This window comes from Solanum tuberosum, unplaced genomic scaffold (assembly GCF_000226075.1).
Source record: "Solanum tuberosum cultivar DM 1-3 516 R44 unplaced genomic scaffold, SolTub_3.0 scf00527, whole genome shotgun sequence".
Classification (NCBI taxonomy): domain Eukaryota; kingdom Viridiplantae; phylum Streptophyta; class Magnoliopsida; order Solanales; family Solanaceae; genus Solanum; species Solanum tuberosum.
Window position 1 is genome coordinate 189316 of NW_006239447.1, and position 25653 is coordinate 214968.

The 25653-nt window shown below is 36.1% G+C and overlaps 2 protein-coding genes across 2 annotated transcripts; one reads left to right on the forward strand and one right to left on the reverse strand.

The window, feature by feature from the left end:
- The first annotated feature begins 4245 nt into the window (after window positions 1–4245).
- LOC102594972 (potassium transporter 11) lies at window positions 4246–13841 on the forward strand. Its single transcript, XM_006364991.2, has 8 exons — window positions 4246–5078; window positions 5608–5833; window positions 7025–7270; window positions 8677–8727; window positions 8840–9100; window positions 9209–9376; window positions 11482–11736; window positions 12670–13841. Exons 1-8 carry the CDS (start codon window positions 4950–4952, stop codon window positions 13710–13712), a joined length of 2379 nt encoding a protein of 792 aa, XP_006365053.1. The 5' UTR covers window positions 4246–4949; the 3' UTR covers window positions 13713–13841.
- Window positions 13842–14284: 443 nt separating this feature from the next.
- On the reverse strand, window positions 14285–22930 carry LOC102595305 (uncharacterized). The gene is made up of 9 exons (XM_006364992.2): window positions 22776–22930; window positions 18861–22006; window positions 18660–18740; window positions 17811–17963; window positions 17205–17368; window positions 16947–17094; window positions 16513–16635; window positions 15536–15623; window positions 14285–14828 (listed from the first exon to the last, which is right to left on the reverse strand). The coding sequence occupies exons 2-9, from the start codon at window positions 21774–21776 to the stop codon at window positions 14626–14628; spliced, it is 3876 nt and encodes a 1291-aa protein (XP_006365054.1). The 5' UTR covers window positions 21777–22006; window positions 22776–22930; the 3' UTR covers window positions 14285–14625.
- Window positions 22931–25653: the final 2723 nt, after the last annotated feature.

Here is a 25653-nt window from a genome sequence, read left to right on the forward strand (position 1 = left end):
AATTAAAAAAAATAAAAACAAAAAGAAATTAAAATAATAGAGTAAAAAAAATGAAAAAGTAATCAGGTAGTAATTACACCATGTAATTACCAGCAATTCACAACATCTGCCTGTGAATTGTAGAGTGTAATTACCCCTACCAATTACACCAATTACCCCTACCAATTACACCAATTACCTGCTGACCAAGTAATTACATGTCCTTCCAAACAGGACAAGACAGTGTAATTACACCAATTACACCAAATTCAATTACCAGGGTGTCCTTCCAAACAGACCCTTAGTTTTTCTAAGTTGGTCAAATGTATAATTTCAAGGCTAATAACTCACAAGGGTAAAAAAGAAATAATATGGTAATTTATGCATTGATTTTATGAAATGACAAGTATTATGGACCAACTATTTATAAAAATGGATGATATATAAAATGGGACGGAGGGAGTAATTTATTTTGATTAATCAATTTAACCAGTGAACATGAATAATTTACTTAACTTTTCTAAGTTGATCAAATGTATGTTTTCAATGCTAATAACTCACAAGGGTAAAAAAGTGTTACAACTCAGACCGTCGTGATTGGCACCCACACTAACCATCCGGTGGGAGAACCACTACTACAACCAAACTAAGCAACTAAAACAATACTAAGGCAATTAAGTTACGGAAGAAAGTTAATTAACTAACAAATGCAGAAATTTAATACCTAAAACCTGAAAGTCAATGTACCAAAACATCTAAACAATGATCCAAGTCTAAACAAGAAGGGATAAATCCCCAACGAATGAACTAATCAACTAACTGGAACAAATATCTAAGTCCGGAAATGATGGACAAAGATGAAAGAGAATCCCATGGCAGCCTGGAAGAATTGGCTCGCCCTTGAATTCGAAGCGTTGATCACTGATCTTCTAGGCGAGGTCTGTCAGTAGTCGCGTGAAGATACCCTGTACTCAACAAAAATAAGAGCAAGTGCAGAATCAATACACAACCACAGTGTACTGGTAGGATCACGCGGCTATCCCACTAGTGCAACATAAACAAGTCAAACAACATTACAATCACATGCATATATATCAACATCTACAATATTATTCAACATGCCCATCAATATGCATTTATCACAAATCATTGGTCCTCTCACGAAACCCAAACTCAAACAGTTAGCATGCCGGAACGTGGCAACCGGATCCCATTTTTATGCCAAAACGTGGCAATCGATCCAAGTTAGTTATGCCGAAACGTGGCAACCGATCTCATTCACACACCACAATCACAATCACAAGTACATCATCAAGATCATACATTTACATCATGATTTCATGGCAATGATATTCATCTATCTCATTTACAACATGTGTGGTCAACATTGCAACATTCATACATACACAACTATCATAATGAAGCAAGAACAAGCATACATCACACAAACATAGAATTACAACCATCACCTACCTCAAAACAAGCTTGAAACCCTAAGAAACTTGATCATTCCCTTTCTGGATTCGTTCCGCTTGTTCTTGGTCTACAAACAATCACAATAACACGAAAATCAACAAACAATCGTTAATTACCCGAAACTATAACAATTTTATGAACCCTAGATCAAACTCATCATCCCAAACATCCAAACTAGGGTTGTTTCCACCATAGAATCTATAACAAAACCTTCCCCCCATCAATATTCACCCATTCTATTACATTCTACGGATCGAGAAACGGATTCGGGGAGTGAAAAGCTTACCTTTAGCCTCAAGAATGGTGAAAAATGAGTAGAAATCGCCTGGGGGTCGTTCCTTAGCTCTAAAAGTCGAAAAGTGCCAAATAAGGTCGTTAAGGGGTTTATTAACGACATTAAGTCGCGTCTGACCTGCCACAGTGGCCCTCATCCCACTGTAGCGGCGGCGCCAGAGCGACATCAAGTCCCGCCAGAGCGGCATTTTCGAACCAGTGAGCTATTCATCATTTTCTACGATTGTAAGTCCCACCGTACCCACTACAGCGCCCCATGTCCCGCTGTAGCATCCCCACCATAACGGCCAGACTCCCGCCAAAGCGGCACAAACAGAACCAGAGAGTCAACTAAAGAAATTCCAAAATCCCCTTTCACTACACATCTCTAACCCATGATGATCAGAAAATACCTCTCACGCTAAGATCGATTATGGGAGTTCTACTTGCCCAAATTCAATTCGGTAAAGTCGTACGGATTCCTTAACAAGTTATCTAACCACTCATGCAATCAAAACTATAATTACTCCACCCGATTGTTACCAGATTTACCCACACCTCAAGGACTCCGATTTCGTCCAAATCTGGACAAGATTGGGAAAATTCAAGTACTACGAAAAAGTTTTTCCAATCCCAATTTTTCCCCCGTTGGCATTTCTATAACGACGGAACCCGATCGTTACAAAAAGGAACAATATGCTAATTTATGCATTGATTTTATGAAATGACAAGTATTATGGACCAACTATTTATAGAAAGGGATGACATATAAAATGGAACGGAGGGAGTAATATATTAGAATTCAATTCTATCTTTACATCATTGTTGACTCATGAATATCTAAAATTGCACTCACTATTCAATCACCATCAAATAATGATATTGCTCAAACTATCAAACTACTCACATATGTTCAAAGCTTTAATTTTAAAAGTGATTATTTCTTACATGAATCCGAATTATATGAATTATAAGAGTATCAGACATCGAATGATTAGAAACAAATCAATTAAATTGAAATCATGCATCAACAGAAAGTCAAAACACACACACATATATATAAATTAAAAAAACACCCTTTCCCCCTTCCCTATACCTACCCTAATGGAGAAAAGAAAAAAAATGAAAATTCAAAAGTTTTATTTTTCTATTTTTGGACAGATAAGAGTGAAATCTTTGATCTTATCAATGAAGAGATTATTGGTTAAGAAAAAAATTAGATTTATGTTACATCATCATATGAAAATTCAATGAAAGTAGACACTAATTAAACAAAATACGTCATGCATGTAAACATTATTTTAAAACTTGGAAAAAAAAAACTAGAATTAATGTAAAAAATTACAAACTATATGGATTTCCATCATCAAATTTTGTGGGTCCTCAAGCATGTGAACACTCTTTAAGCTACAATAATTAGGGAAAAATATTAAATTTTAAAATATTGTCACAAATATATGAACCTACGTATATTAATTATTAAATAAATATTTTGTGTCTTTTTCTTATATCTTTCTTTTATTATGAAGAACCAAATTAAATAATACATGAATTTGTTAATACAAAAATGGTAGGTTTTAACATCACATGAATTACACAATATTGGTAGGCCTAATTTTTTCTTTTTCTTTTTATTTATGCTTTATACTAAAAGGGAAAAAAATAATATGATCAAATCATTTTCTAATCGTATTAAAGCCTAAATTCATCCTCTTAATACCTATTTAGTGGCTTTGCTGATGATAATATATTATTTAACTTTTTGTTTGTCCTTTTTGCTTTAGTTTAATCTTTTAATTTGATTGATTAATAAGCAAGAACTATTTTTCCTTCATAGATGTTAAGGTTGATGCATTGCTCGTGAAATTATATGGAGTAAATATAGGGTTGATGAATTATCGAATGATGATTAATACGTGGTGATTATAATTCGGTATGAAAAGATAATTAATTTAACTTTAAAATAAAATACTAGATACGAAATACCGAATAATTTGAATTATGTTGAAAATGTGACCATTACAGAAAAAATTGATATTTTCGCCGATCCTTACTTAGGTGCTTACTCATTAGCAACTTGTTTGGATTATTGTTAATTACACATTATATTGTATTATATATTTAATGATTGTTACGTAAATTTTATTGTACCGTATCATTTAAATTTATTATTAGTAAACTACAAAAAAAAACAATTTTATATAACAATCGATTTGTGTGATCATATATTTTCTTCTTATTTTATTATTTAATAATCATGTTTTATTTTTTTATCTTGTCTTTTTAAAGTAGTTCTATGTATTATACTTTTCTTGAGGATTTATCATTCAAATTATGAATATATGACATTATGTAACAAGAACGATACAATATATCCAAACATTATATTTATTTAAATAATATAATATTATATGATACATTATAAAATAATACGTAATAACTATTCAAACAAAGTAATATGTGTTAATATGTATATCTAAGTTGATTAAATTTAAATTCGCATTAAAAAATTTCACCCCAAACGTTGGTGACCTCTCTCTCTTTCTCTGTCCGCCACGCCAGCAGAACAAATATGACATCTCTCTCTATCGGACCTTGAGAGAGAAGAGAGAGAGAGACAAAGAAGCATATGAAAACGATGGAATTTTTTGTTTTGATTCGTAATTTCTTCTTCCTCAGGAGAGGAACATAGCATATAGGGGGAAAATGAGGAGGTGAGTTCCTGTTGAAGCCGCAGGATGCACAGGAACTAACATAAAGAAAGAAGAAAAAAAAAAAGACCCCCCAAAAAACTGAAACTTTTCTTTGTGCAGACGTAAATTCATCTTTTATCTGTCGGTTCATGAAGTGGGGGTTTTCTCATTTCCTCATAGTTGAATTTATTTGGGTTCAAAATTGAATTTTGAACCATTTTTGGGAAAAGAAGGAGAATTGGGTATTTAGCTAAATTGGGAAAAGAGGTTTCTGAATTGGTTTCTTGACTTTCTGTGGCTTTTATTGATTGGAGTTGGATTTCGAGCTGTCCCCACTCATGAAAAATTTATATGACTGGTGTTCTTGAACTGTTTCATTTCCAGTTTTGACTTTTTGGTAAACTCATTTTGGAAGTTGATCAGTTCTTTGAATTGAATTGAGTGTTCATTTAGGTTGATTAGAAAGGTTGGGTGGTTGAATGTTGTCTATTAGGTTTGCATCTTCTTGAATCATAGTTGTCTTGAAAGATGGCTTCAGGGATGGGGCTTGATGAAGACAGTGGTGAAACTAAAGGAGGCATGTGGGATTTAGACCAAAAGCTTGATCAGCCTATGGATGAAGAGGCAGGAAGACTAAGAAATATGTATAGAGAAAAGGTAAGATGTAGCTTTTCTTCTAGTTTACTTGATTGATGCACTTTTACTCTTTTCTGCTTGGTTTAATGTTTTTCTTTTATTCAGGGGACTAATTTGTTATATGTAATTGAATAGTCTATTGTATCTTCTAATTCATCTTAATGTTGGTTGAATTACTCTTTTGATCCTAGCATGTTTCTCGATTCATGTCATGTGGAAGGCTGTTTTTCTTCTCCTTGTCGCCCTTTGGGTGGGGGTAGGTGGCTCGGTGGAGGGTAGGGTGTGGGAAGGTAATTTTTCATGTTGAAAACCTGTTGACTTCATGTTTATGAACTCAAAAGTAGATGATGTCTTATTGGTGAGCAATTGACAAATATTGATTTGGTGCATATATACAGATGTCCTATAGTCATGTTTTTACTTATTATGAGTGTTTATGATCCCATTATTGTGAGTATTTGGTTGATTACGGAATGGAGTAAATTATGAGTTCATTTTTTGTTGTGATCACTCATTCTCCCAGTGTGCTGATTCAGTTGTCTTAATTCAGACTTTCTCGTCATTGTTGCTTCTGCGGCTTGCTTTTCAGAGTCTGGGAGTGGTTTATGGAGACTTGGGGACGTCTCCTTTGTATGTGTTCTACAATACATTTCCCCATGGAATTGATGATCCAGAGGATGTCATTGGCGCACTTTCACTAATTATATACTCCCTCACGCTTATCCCTCTCCTCAAATATGTTTTCATAGTTTGTAGAGCAAACGACAATGGTCAAGGTAAGCTAGTTCCGGAGTTCAAGTCACTCATCTGATTTAGTTGATGATTTTGTATTATGCATGTCTCATGGTTTTTAAGTTTTGCTTGCCGTCATACTGAGCTGCTTTCCTGTATGAAATGTTTATTCCACTGGTAGCTTTAACTTTCAAGAGAAATGTTGCTAAGACATTGTTGAAACAGGATGTTACTGGCTTAACTTGATTAGGCACCTTTTTATTGGCTGGACAGGTTGGGTCTTTTTGCTCCCTTGTCCAGTTAATGCAGTTTCAAGACTGGTCAAGTTGGAGAGAACCCTTCAATTCTGGCTTAAACTGACGTAGCAGTTCAGCAGTGAAGTTGGGTTGAAGCAGTCAAAAGGATTTGTATGCTTGTTTGTGTGTCTGTCTATGTGAGAGATAGAGATATAGAGATGAAATTATAAGGATGCAACTTAACCAACAGCCCTTGTTTATGAATTACACAAACAAATTGAAAATATTCTCAGCCGTAGGTCTCAATGCGTGAGTATGTTGTTTTTCCCCCCTTTGGAGTAATTGTGCGAAAGAGGCTGCGATGATGACCATGTTTTACTTTTTGGGCAAGATTTGACCTTGTTATTGTCTGTTTTTAAAAATCTCCATTTACAGAGACTTCTTCTCTTCTCGCCCTTAAAAATCTCTACTTCTCCGCTGTTTCAGAAGAAAAAGAAAATAAATTGAACAGGGCAAGGATCAAAGAAGTTGCAGAAGTTGAAAATGTCGAAATGATTAAAGGGTGAATGAAAATTTTGATTGTATTGCAATTTGAGAAAAGCTTGTTGGATAATACTGTTAAGATATATAGTTGTTTGCTCAGTATATCTTAATTTCACATGGAGATGCAGTTACTATATGTTGAATTTAAAGATCATTTTGCCTATCAATTGAAGTTAATTATTTACTGCAATAAACCAATTGCTCTTATGTTGACAATGTTAGAGACACATCATGAAGGTAATGAACTTAGCTCATTCTACATTTACATTTAAGGACTTTGCATTTTGCATGCATTCATTTGATATTGGTATTTAGTCAACTTAATTTCCTTTTTTCTCATGTGCTTTACATTTTTCATAAATCAACTCCCAACTGTAGAGCAATATGAAAGATATGTTCTCTAATTAATGCATGAAAAAGTTAAAGATGATAAAATTGAGTTTTATGTCTTTTCAGGTGGGACCTTTGCTCTTTATTCTTTGTTATGTCGCCATGCTAAGATAAAGACAATTCCCAACCAACACCGGACAGATGAAGAGCTGACAACTTATAGTCGCAGCACATTCCATGAGCACTCATTTGCTGCAAAAACAAAAAGATGGTTGGAGGCATATCCGTTCAGGAAGAACTCGCTTCTTATTCTTGTAGTTATAGGCACTTGCACGGTAATAGGTGATGGAATTCTTACTCCGGCTATATCAGGTACTTGTTTGAAGCTTGTCTTTTACTTGTCGTCTACTGGATTGACAGAAGTTCATTATTCTAGTTTATGGTGAAAAAATTTACAATCGGTAGGATACGATTGCAACCTGAATGACCTAAATCCATCAAGGACCAGCTTAATCCTCGATAAAAATGCACACCCTAGTAGAGACAACACCTCGTATTGCCTATAATGGATAACTAAAGGTGGTAGTGTTCATTAGTAATTCTGATCAAAAGATAAAGTTTAATCCGATTGAATGCCACAATTTTAATTTTTTGAGGAAGTAACATATTCCAGTATGTCATATGAATCTTCAGCACAAAGATTGTGCTGGAAGCCAAAAGGTGTTTACAACAAAAACCAAGATACAATCCTTGCTCTTCTTTCAAGGAATCTAAAACCTGTAGAATAGAATCTAGATCATCAATATATTTAGCTTCACACCAAAAACAAAAATGGAGAATGCAGTTCTTCTTGATCTTCTGAATAGTACTAGCTGTATCTTCAAAACATCTGAAGTTTCTATCCTTCCAGACAGTCCATCAAATAGCTGCTGGGACAATATTCCATCTGGCTTTGTTGGTAGTATTTTTCCCCTTCATCATTCCAACATGATAGAAAGTCAATTGTTCATCCTGGCATTGCCCATCTAATATCCCTGAGGTCGAGAACAAGTCCCACAGATGACTAGTCACTTTGCAATATAGGAACGGATGGCTGATATTCTCGGCCTCTTGGCCACAAAAGTAGCACCTTGAACAAATTGATATACCCCTTTTCCTCGGATTGTCCTGGTTTAGAGCAGCTTCTTTCACTACCAGCCAAGTAAAGCATGCCACTTTATATGGTATCTTTACTCTCTGTATATGTTTCCTGCCAATGCCACAATTAGAAACGGAAGTAAGTGTTTCGTAGTACTGAGATCAAGGCACTTAAGTCCTTTAGAAAAGAATGACTTGATTCAGAGTATGAAATTAATCTATTTTGTTTTTTGTTCTCAATTCAGAATACACTTTTTAATTCTTTAAAAAATAAAATTTATGCATTTAGAAATTACTAAAAAGAGACTTTTTTTTATAATTATAATAATAAGAGAGAAGTATTGAAAACACCCCTAAACTCGGCGTGTATCTAAGTTTAGTTAGTCAAGTAGAGGGGTGTTTTTAAGACTGTCAATAGTTCGGGAATGAAACTAATAATTATGCCAAGTTCAGGGGTGTTTTCAATACTGTTCTCTAACAATAATAAAATATTTTAGTCAAAAGGAAAATGGTTTAGTTCTGGTGTGATAGAGTATGAGAAAGCTTATGAAGATTTATACTCTATATTTTGGTTTATGTTTCTATTAGTTTTTATGTTCTAAGTTTATGATGAAGAACTTATTCGGGAAAAAAATTCTCAGTTCTTTCAGCTTCTGGTGGGATCAAGGTGGACCATCCAAAGATGAGTAATGGTACTATTCTACTTATTTGTTAACACCACTTTTTTTCCTTTGTTGATTCATCTTCTTAACCGCTTCTGTTTTAATCATTTTCCATGACTTTATTATCCATCCTTTGATGCAGATGTTGTAGTGATTGTTGCTGTCATTATATTAGTTGGTTTATTTAGCGTACAACACTACGGCACAGACAGGGTTGGTTGGCTGTTTGCTCCAGTTGTGCTGCTTTGGTTTCTTTTAGTAGGAGGTATTGGCATCTTCAACATCTGGAAATATGATAGCTCTGTTGTGAGGGCCTTTTCTCCTGTGTACATATATAGATATTTTAGGAGGAGAAAGAAAGACAGTTGGACATCCCTGGGAGGAATAATGCTCAGCATCACAGGTTTTATCCTCTTCACAAACATCTCTTTGAATTGTCATATCTCAATAGCTTCTTAGATGGTTAAGAATGACCGTTTGAATTCTGATAGTTCCTTGTTGACTACTTCAGGAACAGAGGCACTTTTTGCTGATCTTGCTCATTTTCCGGTGTCAGCAATACAGCTTGCTTTCACAGTCATTGTTTTCCCTTGCCTTCTTTTAACATATATGGGGCAAGCAGCATACCTCATGCAAAATAAGGAACATGTTGTCGATGCATTCTACCGTTCTATTCCAGGCATGTTTTGCTTTCTTAACTTGAATATATGTTGTTACATCTATTGGTTTTGGTCCACGTTGGTGTCAAAATCGATTAGTAGTGTGAATGCTTATGAGTTGTATGTCAATAGAGCTTAGAGTATGTTTTCATTGACAGCTGTCAGTTTGCATGTCCCTAGTTTTCTAAACTTTTTTCCTGATATGTCCCTAACTTACCTAACTTTTGTCATTAGAGCATACTTTGTGAATTGGAAGAAGTAAAGAAAAAGTATGTCGACTCTGGTCACAAAGTGAGACAGCTAGAATGGACTTGTTGCAAGTTAAGACTGTGTTGGTAAACCGGTTTAGAAAAGGAAAACCCAAGACCAAATTTTATCCAATGAATATTTTCCAGTTTCTCTAAAATATTCCTTTACAGAAAGCAGTACTCTTGAATCATGCACTGAATACTCTTTCAAAACTGAATCATGCACTGAATACTACTGAAGCTAAAAACCCTTTCTCCTACAAATGATAAATTAAGAGAGGCAGTCTTAAGGTGCTGTGCCTTTCTTTTAACATTACCAGTTTCAAAAATAGTCTTAAGGTGCTGTGCCCTTCGGCCCAAAAGATGCGCCTTGCTCGAGTTATACTTGAAGATACTGCAGTGTTCCTGCTCCACTAGACTTTGCCTTTGAAAATTAGTTCTACTTGTTAGATTGCACTCCTTGTTTTCATTGTAATGGTCTAATGGATACTAGATTCTCTTTATAAGTCAAATATGCTTTTGTTGATGTCACATCAAGACTTATATTGTGTGTAGATTAAGCTTTCAAAAAATTCCATTCAAATCTGTATAACATGTGGATTCTATTCCATGTTTTCACTGTAATGGAAACTAGATTCTTTTTATAAGTCAAGGTGCTTTTGTTGACGTCTCATCAAGGTTTATGTTGAGTGTAGATTAAGCTTGCAAAGAAATCCACCCCACTGATCTGTATAACATGGAGTATCCTTTCTACATCAGAAGTACAGATGGAATAAAGAAGAGATAGTTACTCTCCCCATCGGACTTCCAATTCCTTCAAAACGCTTCTGTTCCTTTCTCCCATTTTCAGCCAAAAATGCAGAAACATGATACTTTCCACAACACATTTTTCTCTTGCTTCATATCTCAATCTCCAAGTCACCAGTAATTTTCCACAGTTCTAGGTAGCACCCAGGCCACATCAAACATGGCATACACCTAGGATAGTAACTCTGTAGTTAAGATACAGTAAAGCAATGTGTGATTGTATCTAACCCACTTCCCTTACAGAAGCAGTGCTAACTAACTATTATCATCCTCTTGCTTCTCATATTGCCTGTCATTAGGAGAGCACTTCCATGAGACAATTAGGTGAAGAAAGCTTTTCTCTTGGGTACTCATGTCTTCCATATTTGTATCCACATAGGCCTCGAGTCCCTTCCTCGAACCCCCTTCCCCGTGAATAATACAATCATAATAGAACTTATCCGAGAAGTTCTTTGATGATGACCCTTACCAAATGTTGTCTTCTTTTCCAGAGCAAGTATAACTGTAGATCTTCTGGGAAAAGACATCGAGATCATTCCAACTCATATGTTGATGGGAATTCGAAAGATATTTCATTACACTTGACGTCCATCTTTTCTGAGAAGATCTGCTTGTAGCCTCCTTGTTAGTTGTGATAAAAAATAGATTATGAAGAATTTGTCTTTCCAAGTTGAGTTCCCACACCAAACATCAGAATGTATTCCATGGCCATTTCTGACCGTGGAGCTGATGAATCTAAAGAACTCATTCCAATATTATAATCCATCCATTTTATCTAGTGATGTGTCAGACACTTGGGACCTGCTCTATTCCAGTAATTATGCCTCAATTCTACACTACCATTTTTGTCGTCAATGACTGCTCAAAGTTTAAGGATAGTTGTCTGAATACTCTGGTACCCGATTTATACGTTAGTTTTTTACAGTCTTTAGAAGGGAGCATTTTGCTGCCCTTTTTTTGAAAAACAAGGGTTAAAAGAAAATGGAAATTCTGTTACTAGTGAAGCTGACACCAAAAGCTAAAGTGTGAAGTTGTAATGTCTTTGACAGATCATCTCTTTGGTAATGCAGATAGCATATACTGGCCAGTTTTTATTGTTGCAACATTAGCTGCTATCGTTGCAAGTCAAGCAACAATCACCGCTACGTTTTCAATAATCAAGCAAGCTCTGGCACATGGCTGTTTCCCAAGAGTCAAGGTAGTACATACATCAAAGAAGTTCCTCGGCCAGATATACATTCCTGATATAAATTGGATCCTTATGGTTCTTTGCATCGCTGTGACTGCTGGATTCAGAAATCAAAGCCAAATTGGCAACGCATATGGTGAGTATGTGTGTTGAATATAATATTGCTTGATTTTGTTTGACTTTACCTGATGCAAAATACAGATAAATGTGATGTGGCTGGTTGTGTGGTTTCTGAAACTGCTGCTTAAGGATATGTTAGAAGGACCTTTACGTGTGAGAACAGTAGGATGAGATTAGAGAGGAGTTTTCAGTAGCAATCGCTTTGTAGCAGGGATCTGCCATGAGCACATACTTGTTTATCCTAATTATAGATAAATCAACTGATAGTATACAAAATTGGGTTTCATGGTGATGCTACTAAAGATGATATAATTGAAGAAAGTAGAGGGGAAGTCAACCAAAATTTGCACTACAGAGAAGCAATTTAGAGAGTCAAGGCTTTTTAACTTAGTAAAAGACATTTTCTTACTGCTCCTTAGGAGCTCCCACCCTTTTTGCTCCCTGGTGACTCGAACCCACAACCTCAAGGTTGGAGGGTGCTTACCATCCGAGCAAAATCTCAATTGTCAAAAAGTAAAACACAATATATGCTCTGCAAGGTTAATAAGCATGGAGTTGTTCATTGGATTCTGGAAAAACTACTTCATTAGGATTGGGGAGTTGCTGCTATACTTCTTAAATAGCATGGATTCTCCCGTACAACTCTTTTCTCATCTGAATTTTAAAGACCCCCCTGCCTTATTCTCTTATCCCCGTCAAGCTCTATCCTACCCAAATTTTGTCTTGTAAAGAAAATGAAGTTGAGATGAGATAAGGTAGGATAGTGCTACCCTAAAAGAAAACAACTTAGATATGTAGACTTAGTTTTGCATAAAAATGACCTGTTAAATGAAGATGTAACACGTAAAATTAAATAGGATGGCTGAAACAGAGTCCTGCATTTGACATTAACCCCATGTGGAACACCTCACGTGAAACTTACATATTAATGTAGCATTTTCTTGAACAGGAACGGCAGTTGTGATAGTCATGTTGGTGACGACATTCCTCATGACCTTAATAATGTTATTAGTTTGGCGCTGCCATTGGGTTCTTGTCCTTGTCTTCACCTTCTTATCTCTGGTGGTTGAATGTACCTACTTCTCTGCGGTGCTATTTAAGGTTGATCAGGGTGGTTGGGTTCCACTTGTGATTGCTGCAGCTTTTTTTGTCATCATGTATGTCTGGCATTACGGAACTGTGAAACGTTATGAATTTGAAATGCACAGCAAGGTATCAATGGCATGGATTCTTGGGCTTGGCCCCAGCTTAGGACTTGTACGTGTCCCTGGGATAGGACTTGTCTACACCGAGCTAGCTAGTGGAGTGCCACATATCTTTTCTCACTTCATCACGAATCTGCCAGCTGTACATTCAGTTGTAGTATTTGTCTGTGTGAAGTATCTTCCAGTTTACACTGTTCCAGAAGACGAGAGGTTCCTCATGAAGCGCATAGGACCCAAGAGTTTTCACATGTTCCGTTGTGTTGCGAGGTATGGTTACAAAGACCTCCATAAGAAAGATGAGGAGTTCGAGAGAAAGCTATTTGATAACCTCTTCCTGTTTGTCCGGCTGGAGAATATGATGGAAGGTTGCTCTGACTCCGATGAATACAGCTTATACGGGCAGCAAACTCAGCATTCAGCGAGTTACCTACTGCGAAGTAATGGCAACTCAACTACAGGAGATAATGACTTCACATGTTCGACAGTGGACTCAATAATTCCTGTTAAATCTCCTACTCAAGGGAACAACACAGTCACATCATCAGGCCGTGAGAGCAGCCAGGCAGAAGCGGATGAAATGGAATTCTTAAATCGTTGTAGAGATGCTGGGGTTGTACACATTCTTGGAAACACTGTGGTTAGAGCAAGGAGGGACTCTAGGTTCTACAAGAAAATTGCTATCGACTATATATATGCGTTTCTTAGGAAAATATGCAGGGAAAATAGTGTAATCTTCAATGTCCCTCATGAGAGCCTACTAAATGTTGGACAGATATTCTATGTATAATTTTTTGTTTCAACAAATGAATGAATGATCAAATCAAAGGATATTATCTATCTATCATGAGATCTGTAGTACACCAAAAATGGTTACTGAGATTAATGGATGTTCTGCATGACATCTTTTTGACATTAACATGTGTTTAACTTCCATCTTGAAACTTTGCTGCAAGTGCTTATGTATTGCATTGAGCAGAAGTGATTATTGGGTAATAGACACTAGTTATAGGAAGCATCCTGGTAATCTTCATTAATGTGATGGTCCTCCCTTTAACCTTCATTAATGCCAAAGAGCTTAGCCAAGAGTGGACCAAGCCATATGATGGTCCTCCCTTCAACCAAAAAGTAAAGGGTGAACTAAAACTGAATCAAACCAATCATATATACTCCACTTTTAATATATTTTTCATATACGAAAAATGCATATTTTTATAGAATCTTTTCTAAATATTGTTTCCTTCATCTGAATAATAAGTGAGCATTCTAATGATTTTAAAACTTTGATAAGTGATTGTCAAAAGAAAAAAAAACATTTAGGCAATCAAAAGAAAATTTTGTTCTGGGATAGAATGTTCTTAATTCCAACAGAGCAAAAACCCAAATAATTGGTGGGATTAAACGTCTTCGCTTTACTATACAAAAAATTGAAAAAGCTGAAACTCTTTTAATCTCAAGAACCAACATCAGTCTCTTTCGTAGGCCAAAGAGTTCCACTTTTAGATACAAATGATGATGCTTTACAAGTTGCAATATATCATGATTTTTTTTATGCTTCTCTGGAATAATATATATATACTCTGTCGATCATTAGTTTAACGACAATGTTATTTCACACCCTGAAGAAGGCAATTCTCCCCCACTAAATATGATACAGATATATTCATTATCCTTCTTGTAGAATATCGAGGCAGGAATGCAGATTACTTAGGCTGTTGGTTTTGAGGTGGATGAGCTTGTGGTCTTGTTGGGCATGCCGCAGACATAGCACGCAAACGTCTGGCAATTTCGGTGAAGCATGGCCGAACAGAAGGGTCTGGAGCCCAGCACTGTTCCATAAGAATTCTCCACTCAGGATCGCAGAAGCTCGGAACAGGTGGTCTCAAGGTGTTGTTGACTATACCACCTGCATATAACATGAGATATCAGGAGGCATGAGTTCCTGAACTCCAACTCTAGCTCTCATAATTCCTGGCTATGTTAATTAATAAATAAACGACGTGAAGGTTTTATGACAGTTGCTACGCATCCTAGTTCAGTATGGGAGGACCGATAGAATTACCCTGAGAAACACCTTTGGCATTCTATGGATGAGATGGGACTAAGGGAAGCAAAAAGTGTTCCATTACAGATTTTACTGTATGTTCAGCCACGCTCAACATTCCAAAAGGCTTTCAAAAAGATTGGTGGCACTCGAGAAGTAGAAACTAGAAGCAATTAAACTTGCTATGCTTCTATTTATCTTCATTAAATTGCTTTTCTAAGTGCCTTTCAGCTAGAGTATCGACATCTGACTCTTGAGTGCATCAACGTCATTCAACGTGTTGGTCCTTGAAGAGACTAAACCTCTCTTAATTAAATATAAAAACGACCATTCTGTCGTTTGGGGATGAATATTAAATATACCTGACTTTATGCATTACACTTTTATGCAGTTTTTTCTTCCAGTCAAAAAAATTGGTGATTGTTGCTTTTTGCTGTTAATTGAGCTCACACTCACTCACTCGTTTAATTTTGAAAGCAGCTTTATTTCATGTCGAGAAGGCAATAAAAGAAGATGACAGTACTGAACAGCAAGAGACAAAGATAAAATGAGGATTGAGTAAGGCAAACCTATAATTGCTCCATAATGCATATTAGCATAGGGTTCCTCGCCAGTCAGAATTTCCCAGAGCACAATCCCAAAGGAAAAAACATCAACCTGCAAAGTTTCAATAATGTCACTCAGACAATGAAATACATATGCATATGATATACCACCTAATAACCCTATTTCCTTTATGGGGAAAAAAAGAAAATTAAGGAACCCGCAAATATCAGAAAAACGACAAATATTGTTAACCAAGGAAAATAATTCATACTGGTTGATTTAAATTCTCAGATCTCTTGTACTGTTAGAGTGGGTAAAAGTCTCACAGTAGTTGGGGAATGGATGGGTGATCTCCTTATATGGACTTGGGCAATTCTCCCCTCATGAGCTAGTTTTTGGGGTTGTGTTAGGCCCAGGTGCCATAACTATACATGGTATCAGAGCTAGGTCCATCCCCGTTTGGGGTCCCGGACCACGCTCCAGTTGGGCCTGGGCGTGAAGGGGGTATTAGAGTAGGTAAAAGTCCCAAATTGGTTGGAAAATGGACTGGTGGTCTCCTTATGTGGCCTTGGGCAATCCACCCCTCATGAGCTAGCTTTTGGGGTTGAATTAGGCCTAGGTGCCATATCTTTACATGGATCTATGCATTAAAGTCCTTATCAACTTGATTGCCAAACAAAGATTACCAGTAAGGAAATTGGCGGGAGCATAGAAAAACAAAAGGAGAAGTTATTGACTGCAGAAATTTAATAGACAGAAAATGACAGAGAACAGGCCATCCAAATGATTTCGAAGGTTTGGAAAACAGATAGAGAGAAGCATCAACGCACTTACTACCATCACAAATTAAAAGGGGACTAGCATGAAAATTTAATAATAGAAATTTGGGTTGATCAGCACGAAATATGCTCTCCCAATCCCCATGCCACAAAAAGAAACAAAAATGTATTCATATCAGATTTGGATATGTCAATGTAAAGATTAGAATCTGAAAGCTTACCTTCTCAGAAACCTTATTACTGCTACCATTCAATAACTCGGGAGCCATCCATGGAAGGGTTCCCCTAACACCACCAGTGACCAACGTATTTCTCTTTATTTTTGAAAGTCCAAAATCACCAACCTACAATAAATTGACATGATCTTGTTTTTTAGTTTTGCTTGATCCTACACAACATTTTATTGTTCATTTCTTGATGAAATGAATTTTCTGTCAATAGAACTTGTTACTCGTGATCATGATGAGTGAATAACAAAGTAAGTTGCGAAGGAAAGTATTTGCAGTTCAAAGGCACTCTTAAGATCATTACATGAATTATCAATAAAAAGAAAGGTGCTCCTAGATATGCTAATATATCAGCTAGTGATTACAATCATCAGACCTTTTTTTCCTTCTAAAATATTAAATTAAAACCATTATATACTTGTACACACCTTACAGATGGGTCGAGAAGGATCTTTTAAGTTGACAAGCAAATTGTCACATTTCAAATCAAAATGTACAATATTCTTTGAATGCAGATATTCCATTCCAAATGCAGCATCCATTGCAATTATGAGCTTCTTGCGGCGATCTAGGTGTCTGGTAAGTCAGAATAGGCAGAAAGTAAGAAGTTTTGTCATAAGGAAACACCAAAGCAGAGCTAGATATAAATTGAAATAATATAAAGGTTGAAAGGTTTAAAATAACACCTATCCTTGCAAAGCAAAACATGTCTGAGAGACCCATTCACCATGAATTCTGTTAATGTTGCAAGAGTTCCCCCTGGCCCATCTTGCACTACACCATAAAATGCCACCACATTTGGATGATGAAGCTTTGAAAGAATTTCAGCTTCACGCCAAAACTCTAGAGTCTGGAAATAGTTCATTGATTCCATTACAAAAATGCTAGTATAAAAAAAACCTCAAAGCATGACAAATATATGAACTAATACACTTCTACAGGTTTAAATTTAATCAAAACAGAATTAGATTTCTGAACTACAATGAAATTTGCTCAACATCTACTTCTATACTGCTATAAAATTGACTAAAATGGTCCAACATATATTTTGCAACAATGTGTAAGTCTGTAAACCTTAAGTTAGTTTGTACACGGTCTCATGGAACAGCATAAACAGCAAGCAGAGCAACACAAAGATACAGCATGAAGAATACCAATGCAAGCGAAAACATGTTTATACAACTTTGGTCATACAAATTACAAAGTTGGAGTTCAAGCTGATGAGTCAGGAAAACAGGTGCTGATTGATTATATTGTGGCAGACATAATTACACGTATCCAAAGACGCTCACCAGTCTCTCCTGCTCTGATGAGCGGCCTGTGAAACAACTTTTCTTGATTCTCTTTATGGCAACATCAGTTCCTCTCCATTTTCCATGGTAAACAGTTCCAAATGTTCCAGAACCTAATTCCCTCAACTCCTCAAGATCTTCATTCTTGATAATCTGTGAGGGATAAAAAAAACAAGTTGAGTACAAAAACTGACTCAAATTACAGCTGCATGTACTTATTACAGCTTAACTAAAAGGGTAATCTAGTTGAACATGCAACTCACCAAACAGAAATCTGGAACAGTGAATTCAAAAATGTATTCCATTTCAACAATTCTTGATTGGTAAAAGTAAGAAAACAAAATCAATATCTGCATCAAATGCATAAACTGAAGATGCCGAGCAAGTCATGCATATAAATGCAAAAAACCCTCATCTCTAATTAAAGCAACAAGTTACAAATAGTCTCTTCATTTCTGCATTAAATAAATGCATAAGTTCAAGATACAAAGGAGCAAGCCATGTATATGAACCAAAACCCCCCTCCTCCCCAAGCAAAGCAATAATGTAGCAGATAGGACTCGAGAAGTGAAGATATGTTGAGCTCCCAACATAGTTCAACAAACCATCAATAACCACAAATTTCTAGCCTTCATGTCAAACTTATTGTCATATAAGGATTTTTAGGCAGAAAATCAGAACTTGAATTTATCCCATACTTTTGGCATGAAGAACTGTTATTGGCTGTGACCTATGCTACCTTTGGTTGCCTGCATCACTCATTCGCCTAAGACTCACCCATCAAAATAGTATACATACTTCAAGATATGCCAGATCTATGATATTTACGAGGGCTCAAGTCCACAATACCTGCAATGAGTTTGGATCAAAACCTCCCATAGAGAGATCGATGAGTGGAAAACCAGTATCCTGAACTTCTTGGTTCTCATCCTTCAAGTACAATGAAACGGTTTTTTAATCACATTTGTACGAGTTCAGAAAATAAGAGACAACAATATAACCTGAAGCATAATTACACTGCTAGAAGTCTCAACAATTCAAAAAGAATACCTGATAATCGGATTCGGGTATTTTTGAATGCATTGCACCGTCATACTGCATGCTTTGGATGCCTGTGGTTTGAGTAGGATTGTAGTCTGAAGGCACATTCATGGTGGATGGTCCAACATCATCGCGCGATGGATGTTGAATATCACCTTCAATATTCATTCGGGAGTCCATATGGTCTATCATAGCTCCACCGCCCTTAAAAGGAGGATAACCATAATCCATGGATGCTCCATCATCAACATTTGCACGAGAAGAAGAGAGACTCAGATGATCCTGGTCTATCAGAGACACGTCTTTTCTGACATAATCATCTCGGACAAACTTTTGAAAATAAGACCAGCGCTTTGGTTCATGGTTCTCCATATTTAAACTCAAACCAGTTCCATCAGCACGCAGTAGAGCTGGCACTGATGAATCACCCATTATTTTAGCTTTGGAAAAAATATCAGAGAGGAACTCTCGGGGATAGTGGTCATTAATGTCAATAAGAATGTCACCATGCTCAGGAGAGCCACTGGTAGCAGATGGCTTCCCTGTGGCTGCTGCTGCAATTTGAGGCTCTCTCTCAGCTAGAGGCTGTGTTTGCCCCATAGCTTTATTTTCCTCTGGTCTATTTGCAGCTGCATCACCCCAATGAAGCTCTGTTGGCTTGGAAGCAGATACGTCATGAACATTATTGCTAGTGATAGGATTACTAGGTCCAGATTTCACTTTATCGGCATAAGTTGCTGCTTTCAGTTCGGGCTTCTCAAGATTTGCTTCAGAAACATCTTGACCGACTTTTGAATGAACTCCCTTGGCATTGTCACCTAACTCTATAGACTGCTGATGTTCAACCTTTTTCTCTTCGGTAACAGGTTGATTAGCAGACAGATTCTTATCGGACTGTATAAATCTCCCAACATCATGTAATTTATCAACTGATTCCAGGATCTGCTGGCTGCCTTCAGAGTGTGCGTGGGTCATTATGAACTGTGCAGCAGAGGAATCATCAGATTTGGACAAGCGATTTAGGCCAGCCTGTTCCCTGGGCAAACGTTCAGAACAAAAAACTCGTGGAGGCATTGAAGGTGGCTCGTAGCTAAGGTCATATGGGCATACTTCAGAGTCACCATAGCCTGCGTTCAAAGTTCTACCAGATGCCGAAAAGTGGCTATCTTCACTATATCCATCGGGTTTTTCTTCTTGAACAGATCCAAGAGACACTGTGCCTTGCACTTGTTCCTGACTCTTCTCATTAATTTTAGAAGGCACGACAGAATTTCCAGGAACTGCCGTAGCAGCAGAATTTGATGCTTCAACTCGGGAAACGTGACTTGGAGCAGAACTAACAAGTGAATTCAAGGAAACAGCTTTTTCAGTTTCCACCGATCGCATTTTCTCAGGCTCATTCAATTTCTGTGCAGAGTTTTCTCTTTTCATCTTTGCCTCCTTAAGCATTTCCTTTTCCAGAGATTGATCTTTAGCAAGTTCAACTTTCTTCTGGAAAGAGGTGTCTCTTTTCATTTTTACCACTTCAGCTGGTGCTTCTTGGCCGTTCATATGTGAACTTCTATATGGCTGTTCGTGAGTTGAACCTCCATCCCCATTCAGGTAACTGTGGCTAGAACTAACAACAAAGTTATCTCCGAGTTGTGAGGAGTTAGGTGGATGAGGATCATGCCCATACTGCAGCAAACCAGTGTTTTTGGCATCTAAATTTTGGAAGTTGTCAACAGGCATGGAAGGGGGTAAAGGTCTCCATTCAGCACCGCCATGATGAATAGTTTGACCATGGTACCCTTGTTGCTTGGAGTCAAAGGCATGTAATGAACTTGACTCCATCACATGAGCAGATTGACCAGTTAGAGGCACACCAGCCACTGGATGAGAAGCATCAGCAGCAACTCGACCATTCTCCTGACCAATTGTTAAACTAAGAAACTCATCAAGATTATTTCCTGAAGCACTTGCCAGAGCAATTGAGTTTCTTCTAGACCCGAAGTCCATGCCATTGACAGCAACAACATACTGCATCTCTAGATCTCCCTCAACATTCTCAACACCAGCTTGAGCATCATCCAAGTCACTGTTAGAGAAGAGAAAAATTCGCAGTTTGTGTGATCCATCACCTTCTTGAACATGACATTCCTCTATCATATTCTGCACATCCTCATCACAAGAAACTGACACCAATGCATCAAGATCCTCACCAGGAAGCTGATATTTTACTGTATGCACATTACTATATATTGTCAACATCTTCTGCATAAGCTCGTCATAAGAAATATCCTTACTGACCCGAGTGAGATGTGTATCACCTCCAACATATCTAAGTTTTCTATCACTTGGACGAGGCATAATTCTACCGCCAAAACTGCAGAGAAACCTCAACTTTCCTGATGTGCTAGATCTAGAAGATAAATGACTTTGATACCCACGGATGTTGTTATTTCTTGATGAGGTTCTGGCCACAGATTGTGCAACTTGGTGGCAGGATTTCTCATCATTTGCAGAAGTCCTAGATCTCTCATGATTTTGATCTCGACCTTTTCCCATTGAGGCAATCATGGAGATATCTGATCCGCTTTCAGAACCTGTATGAGATATTCCAAGTATGTCCTTCAGGTCCATATAAGAAGTTGCACCAGTAGTCCCACCAGATGCATGTGGAACGAGATGCTGCTTAGGGTTAACCCCCCGCATGAATTCCAAAGAAAACTCCTCACCAGTCTGAATAGAATAATTTACAGGCCTAGCTCCAACAGGTACAGTGGAATCAGGAGGTCTTATGTTAGTATTAATAGAACTGGATGGATCCTGGAAGAATCTCTGATTTGTAGAACCAATGACCTCATTTCTAGTCTCCACGGAGCCATAGCGGCCTTGTTCATAGTTCTGCTGTCCCATCATGCCTTTTCCAACATTTCTATCCATTAGACAATCCTCAACATTCACAGCCTAAAAGGACTGTTCCAAAGAGAAATGAGATATAACTAATTTCTTACTTATTCAGCCTTACTGAACTTTTTGCAAGTGTATCATGATCACATTTTAACAGCTGATCCTTGTAATGAAAGAAGGAAAAAACTGATTCCTTATTACACTACACTCACACAACTTCTACATGCATACCGTGATCTTGCAGTTGGGTAAAGAAACAGAAGCTGCAAACACAGAAAGCAATGCTTCATCAGAGAATGTTTAACAAGAAAGGTTAGAAAAGGCTTAACATGATCCATGTCCAAGGAAATGTAAAACATAGTTAAGCAGTGATTTCAACAGTCCTAAGTGATCCACATTAATGGAATCATATTATGTTGGCCTGTGAAGATAACTTAGAAAAAATAATCACCAGCCGTCTTAAACAGAAACGCAACGTCTATTCAATTAATCACCAATCATGATACAAATACAAAACTAACAACAACCACAAGATATTTCGAGTTGTCTTTATGAATCCTCACCAATTGTAACCCATCCTCGGTACCATTCTAATTTCGAAGTTCAAAAATTTTGGATTCTCTAGCAGTAGAGGTTCACTACATTTTCTACTGATCTATAAATCATAATACAAATACTTCAGATAATCCAAAAAGTTCAAATCTTTCACACTAGTAAATGTACAAAAACAGTTCTCCTGACTAATTTCATATTATGCCAAAAGATCTGAAATCATTCTTAGTACACATGAGCTAAGATCAAGTTCGAAGCTCAGGATCCAGCTAATAAAGCAACAACATCAATCAACAACCACAGAACGGAATTCAGAGAACCTAAATTTCCAGTCCAATCAAACCAAATCCAGAACCAAAAACTACTCAATCAACGCTGAACATATCATGACTAAACCAAAAAACGAACAATTCAGCTCCCAAACAACAAAGACAAAAAATCAATCATAAAAACAGCACATCTTTATAAGATTGTTCATACTTGTTATCTGAACATCGGTATCATCGAATGGTCACCGGAGAAGAACGGAGCGATGGCGGAGTACCGGCGGGGAAGCAGCGGAGATTTTGGGAGAGATTTTCTTCATCACTACCACTTGAGAGTCAATGGAGGGTTTGCAAAGATTGTGAATTGAAATGCCCTTTCGCCTCCTAATGCTGTCTTAAACGGTTGTACTTCGTAGCTTAACATGTTGTATCTTTTGGACATGTTTTATTCCCACCCATTGGTTTCTATTGGTTTACGAAAGTTTTGCGTAGGGGTAATTTCGTCAATGGAAAAATATGAAGCATCACACGCGTCACGAATGCAACTACCGTTTATTATACGTTAAGTCCTTGTAATTCTATAAACCTTGCACTTTAGTCAAGTTTTTTACTCAAAATTTGGAATAGTCCGTCTAAATTCTGTCATAAAAAGATGGATACTTTTTGTTGGGTAGTTGAACTCCGAACATAATTTCATCCGTTTGTCAAAATTATATTTTATATTTTATTATAATAGAGAAAAGTATCGAAAACACCCCTAAACTTGGTGCAAATTATTAGTTTCATTCCTGAATAATTGACAGCCTTAAAAATATTCATTTACTTGATTAACTAAAGCTAAATAAACCCCCAATCTTGCAACATTAGTGAAATACACCCATAAATTCTCGTTAAGTTTAGGAGTGTTTTCAACACTTCTCTCGACTTTTTATTAAGAACTTTGTGACCCTACAAGAGTTTGAGACCACTTGTTATGTCGTGTGGCATATCGAGAGTGTATCGGGGGTGCATTTATCTTCAGTTAGTCAAGTAGATGGGTGTTTTTAAGACTGTCAATAGTTCGAGCACGAAACTAATAATTTACGCCAAGTTTATGGGTGTTTTTAATTCTTCTCTCTATATAATATATAACAAATCACTTGTATAGCAATGAAGATAGAGAAAGTAAACATGGCATTATGTGAATAAAAATAATAGCAACATGCTTATTTTATGTAGATGATATGATGGGCTACAAAATGAATATAAGGGAAAATAAACATGAGCATTATGTAAGATAAAAACAGTAGCAAGAGGGAAAATAAGCATGAGTATCAGAATGAGTAGCATTCTGAAATATTTTGATGTTCCTTTCCGTTCAGATGACGTAGATCATTGGTGAAACTCATGTTTTTATGATAAAGTTCATAATACACAAACTTCATGCTTGTTGGTTCACTATTTTCATTTAAACTCCATTTTTTAGAGTACATACCGTTTATAATTTAATTAAGAATTTTTTGCCAAATACTTATCGTGAAAGAATACATAAACAACAAGTGATCAATCTTTCTCCTCTCTAGTTTGACAGAAAGGGCAATTTGCCTTTTGAAATTTTCATGGAGGGTTAGCCATAATATAAATACATGTTTTAATTCAACAATGTTGTAAACACACTAAATTATTTCAATTAACATCTACCATATCTTTTTTCGTACAATTTTGTATGCTTCAAAAAATCTGAAATTTTCTCTTATGTATAAACTGCTCATTCTTAATAATGTTGAACACTTTTCAACTCATCCAAGATGTTAGCTTATGAAAATTCAAGATGCTTGCATTGTTATAACATTGAGTTGCGCAATATCTTTTTGATAAATTCATCAAAATACGAGTGAATATTATTTCTTAATCATTACGAAAGCATTAAACAAGAAACAAAACACATAGCCTAATAGCTAAACGAGTACAATATGAGCATGACAACAACAAAACTGTGCAGGAAAATCAAGTAGTTTAAAGTAATTTGAAAAAAATATATTAAGAGCAAGAATTGTAATTGCATAAAAAACAAAAAAGCTAAAATCAAACGAGCACTCGAGAAAAAAAATCGAGAACAAATCATAAAGTTATATTAAAAAAAAAAAATCGCAACGTTGATTATGAAGTATAAAAATTGTAAACAATGAACTTAGTTGAATTGCATACATACAATCAATATAAATTGATAGATATATATTATTTGTTCCTCGTATTATATGATGTAAAAGTCATAGTAATAAAAGTAAATGAAATTAAAAAAAAAAAATCACACTCAAATTTCTTATACTACTAATCTGCCCGACTTATGAAAATTAGCAATTGTAATTTGATTATTTTACTTTCATACATTTTCAAATTTGCATAGGCCAAAGTTCAATCTTAAATTCAAATTCCACTCTATTTACACTGATTAAAAGTGAATACATACGATATTCAGTACATTTTTTTAATATAAAAGACATCACTACATATATAGTTTTCTATTTTAGTTTTTTTTTAAAATCATTAACTAAAATTATTAAATTGAAAACCAAACCCTTGCAAATGGTACGAATTCTTAAATTAATTTATAGTATTTTTTGGTAAATAAATTGTTCATTACTTGATAACAATTAGGGGTGTTCACGGTTTGGATAAAAACCGATTCAAACCGAAAAACCAAACCAAATCGAGAAAATAAAACCAATTTTATTTGGGTTTGGTTTGGTTTGGTTTTGGATTTTTGAAAACCGATAGTATTTGGTTTGATTATGGTTTTATTCGATAAAACCTGAAGAAATAACCGAACCGAACCGATGAATTATATACATATATTTTATTAATATACATACTTAATATATTATTTTTATAAACAATTTTAAAGATCTTATACATATTTTCATTAAAATTTCTTTATAATTTACTTATTGAAAGCAAAAATGCCCAAGATGAAACATTTATCTTATTGATTTCATGTATATGAGTGTCTATGTCAATTCTTTGTGGGACTGAAAATGTTATTGTCTCTTCCTTCTAGGCCAATATAGTGAATCTTAAAGTTTTATTGATAGTAAATTTAGTGATCGAAAGTT

Excerpts from the sequence above, each read along its gene's own strand:
- LOC102594972 (XM_006364991.2), top strand. The coding sequence starts at position 4,950 with ATGGCTTCAGGGATGGGGCTTGATGAAGACAGTGGTGAAACTAAAGGA. Across the intron at positions 5,834-7,024 it reads AGCAAACGACAATGGTCAAG|GTGGGACCTTTGCTCTTTAT; the intron begins GTAAGCTAGTTC and ends ATGTCTTTTCAG. Across the intron at positions 9,101-9,208 it reads AATAATGCTCAGCATCACAG|GAACAGAGGCACTTTTTGCT; the intron begins GTTTTATCCTCT and ends TGACTACTTCAG.
- LOC102595305 (XM_006364992.2), bottom strand. The coding sequence starts at position 21,776 with ATGGATAGAAATGTTGGAAAAGGCATGATGGGACAGCAGAACTATGAA. Across the intron at positions 17,369-17,810 it reads CATCAGAGCAGGAGAGACTG|ACTCTAGAGTTTTGGCGTGA; the intron begins GTGAGCGTCTTT and ends AACTATTTCCAG. Across the intron at positions 17,095-17,204 it reads GTTTTGCTTTGCAAGGATAG|ACACCTAGATCGCCGCAAGA; the intron begins GTGTTATTTTAA and ends CTGACTTACCAG.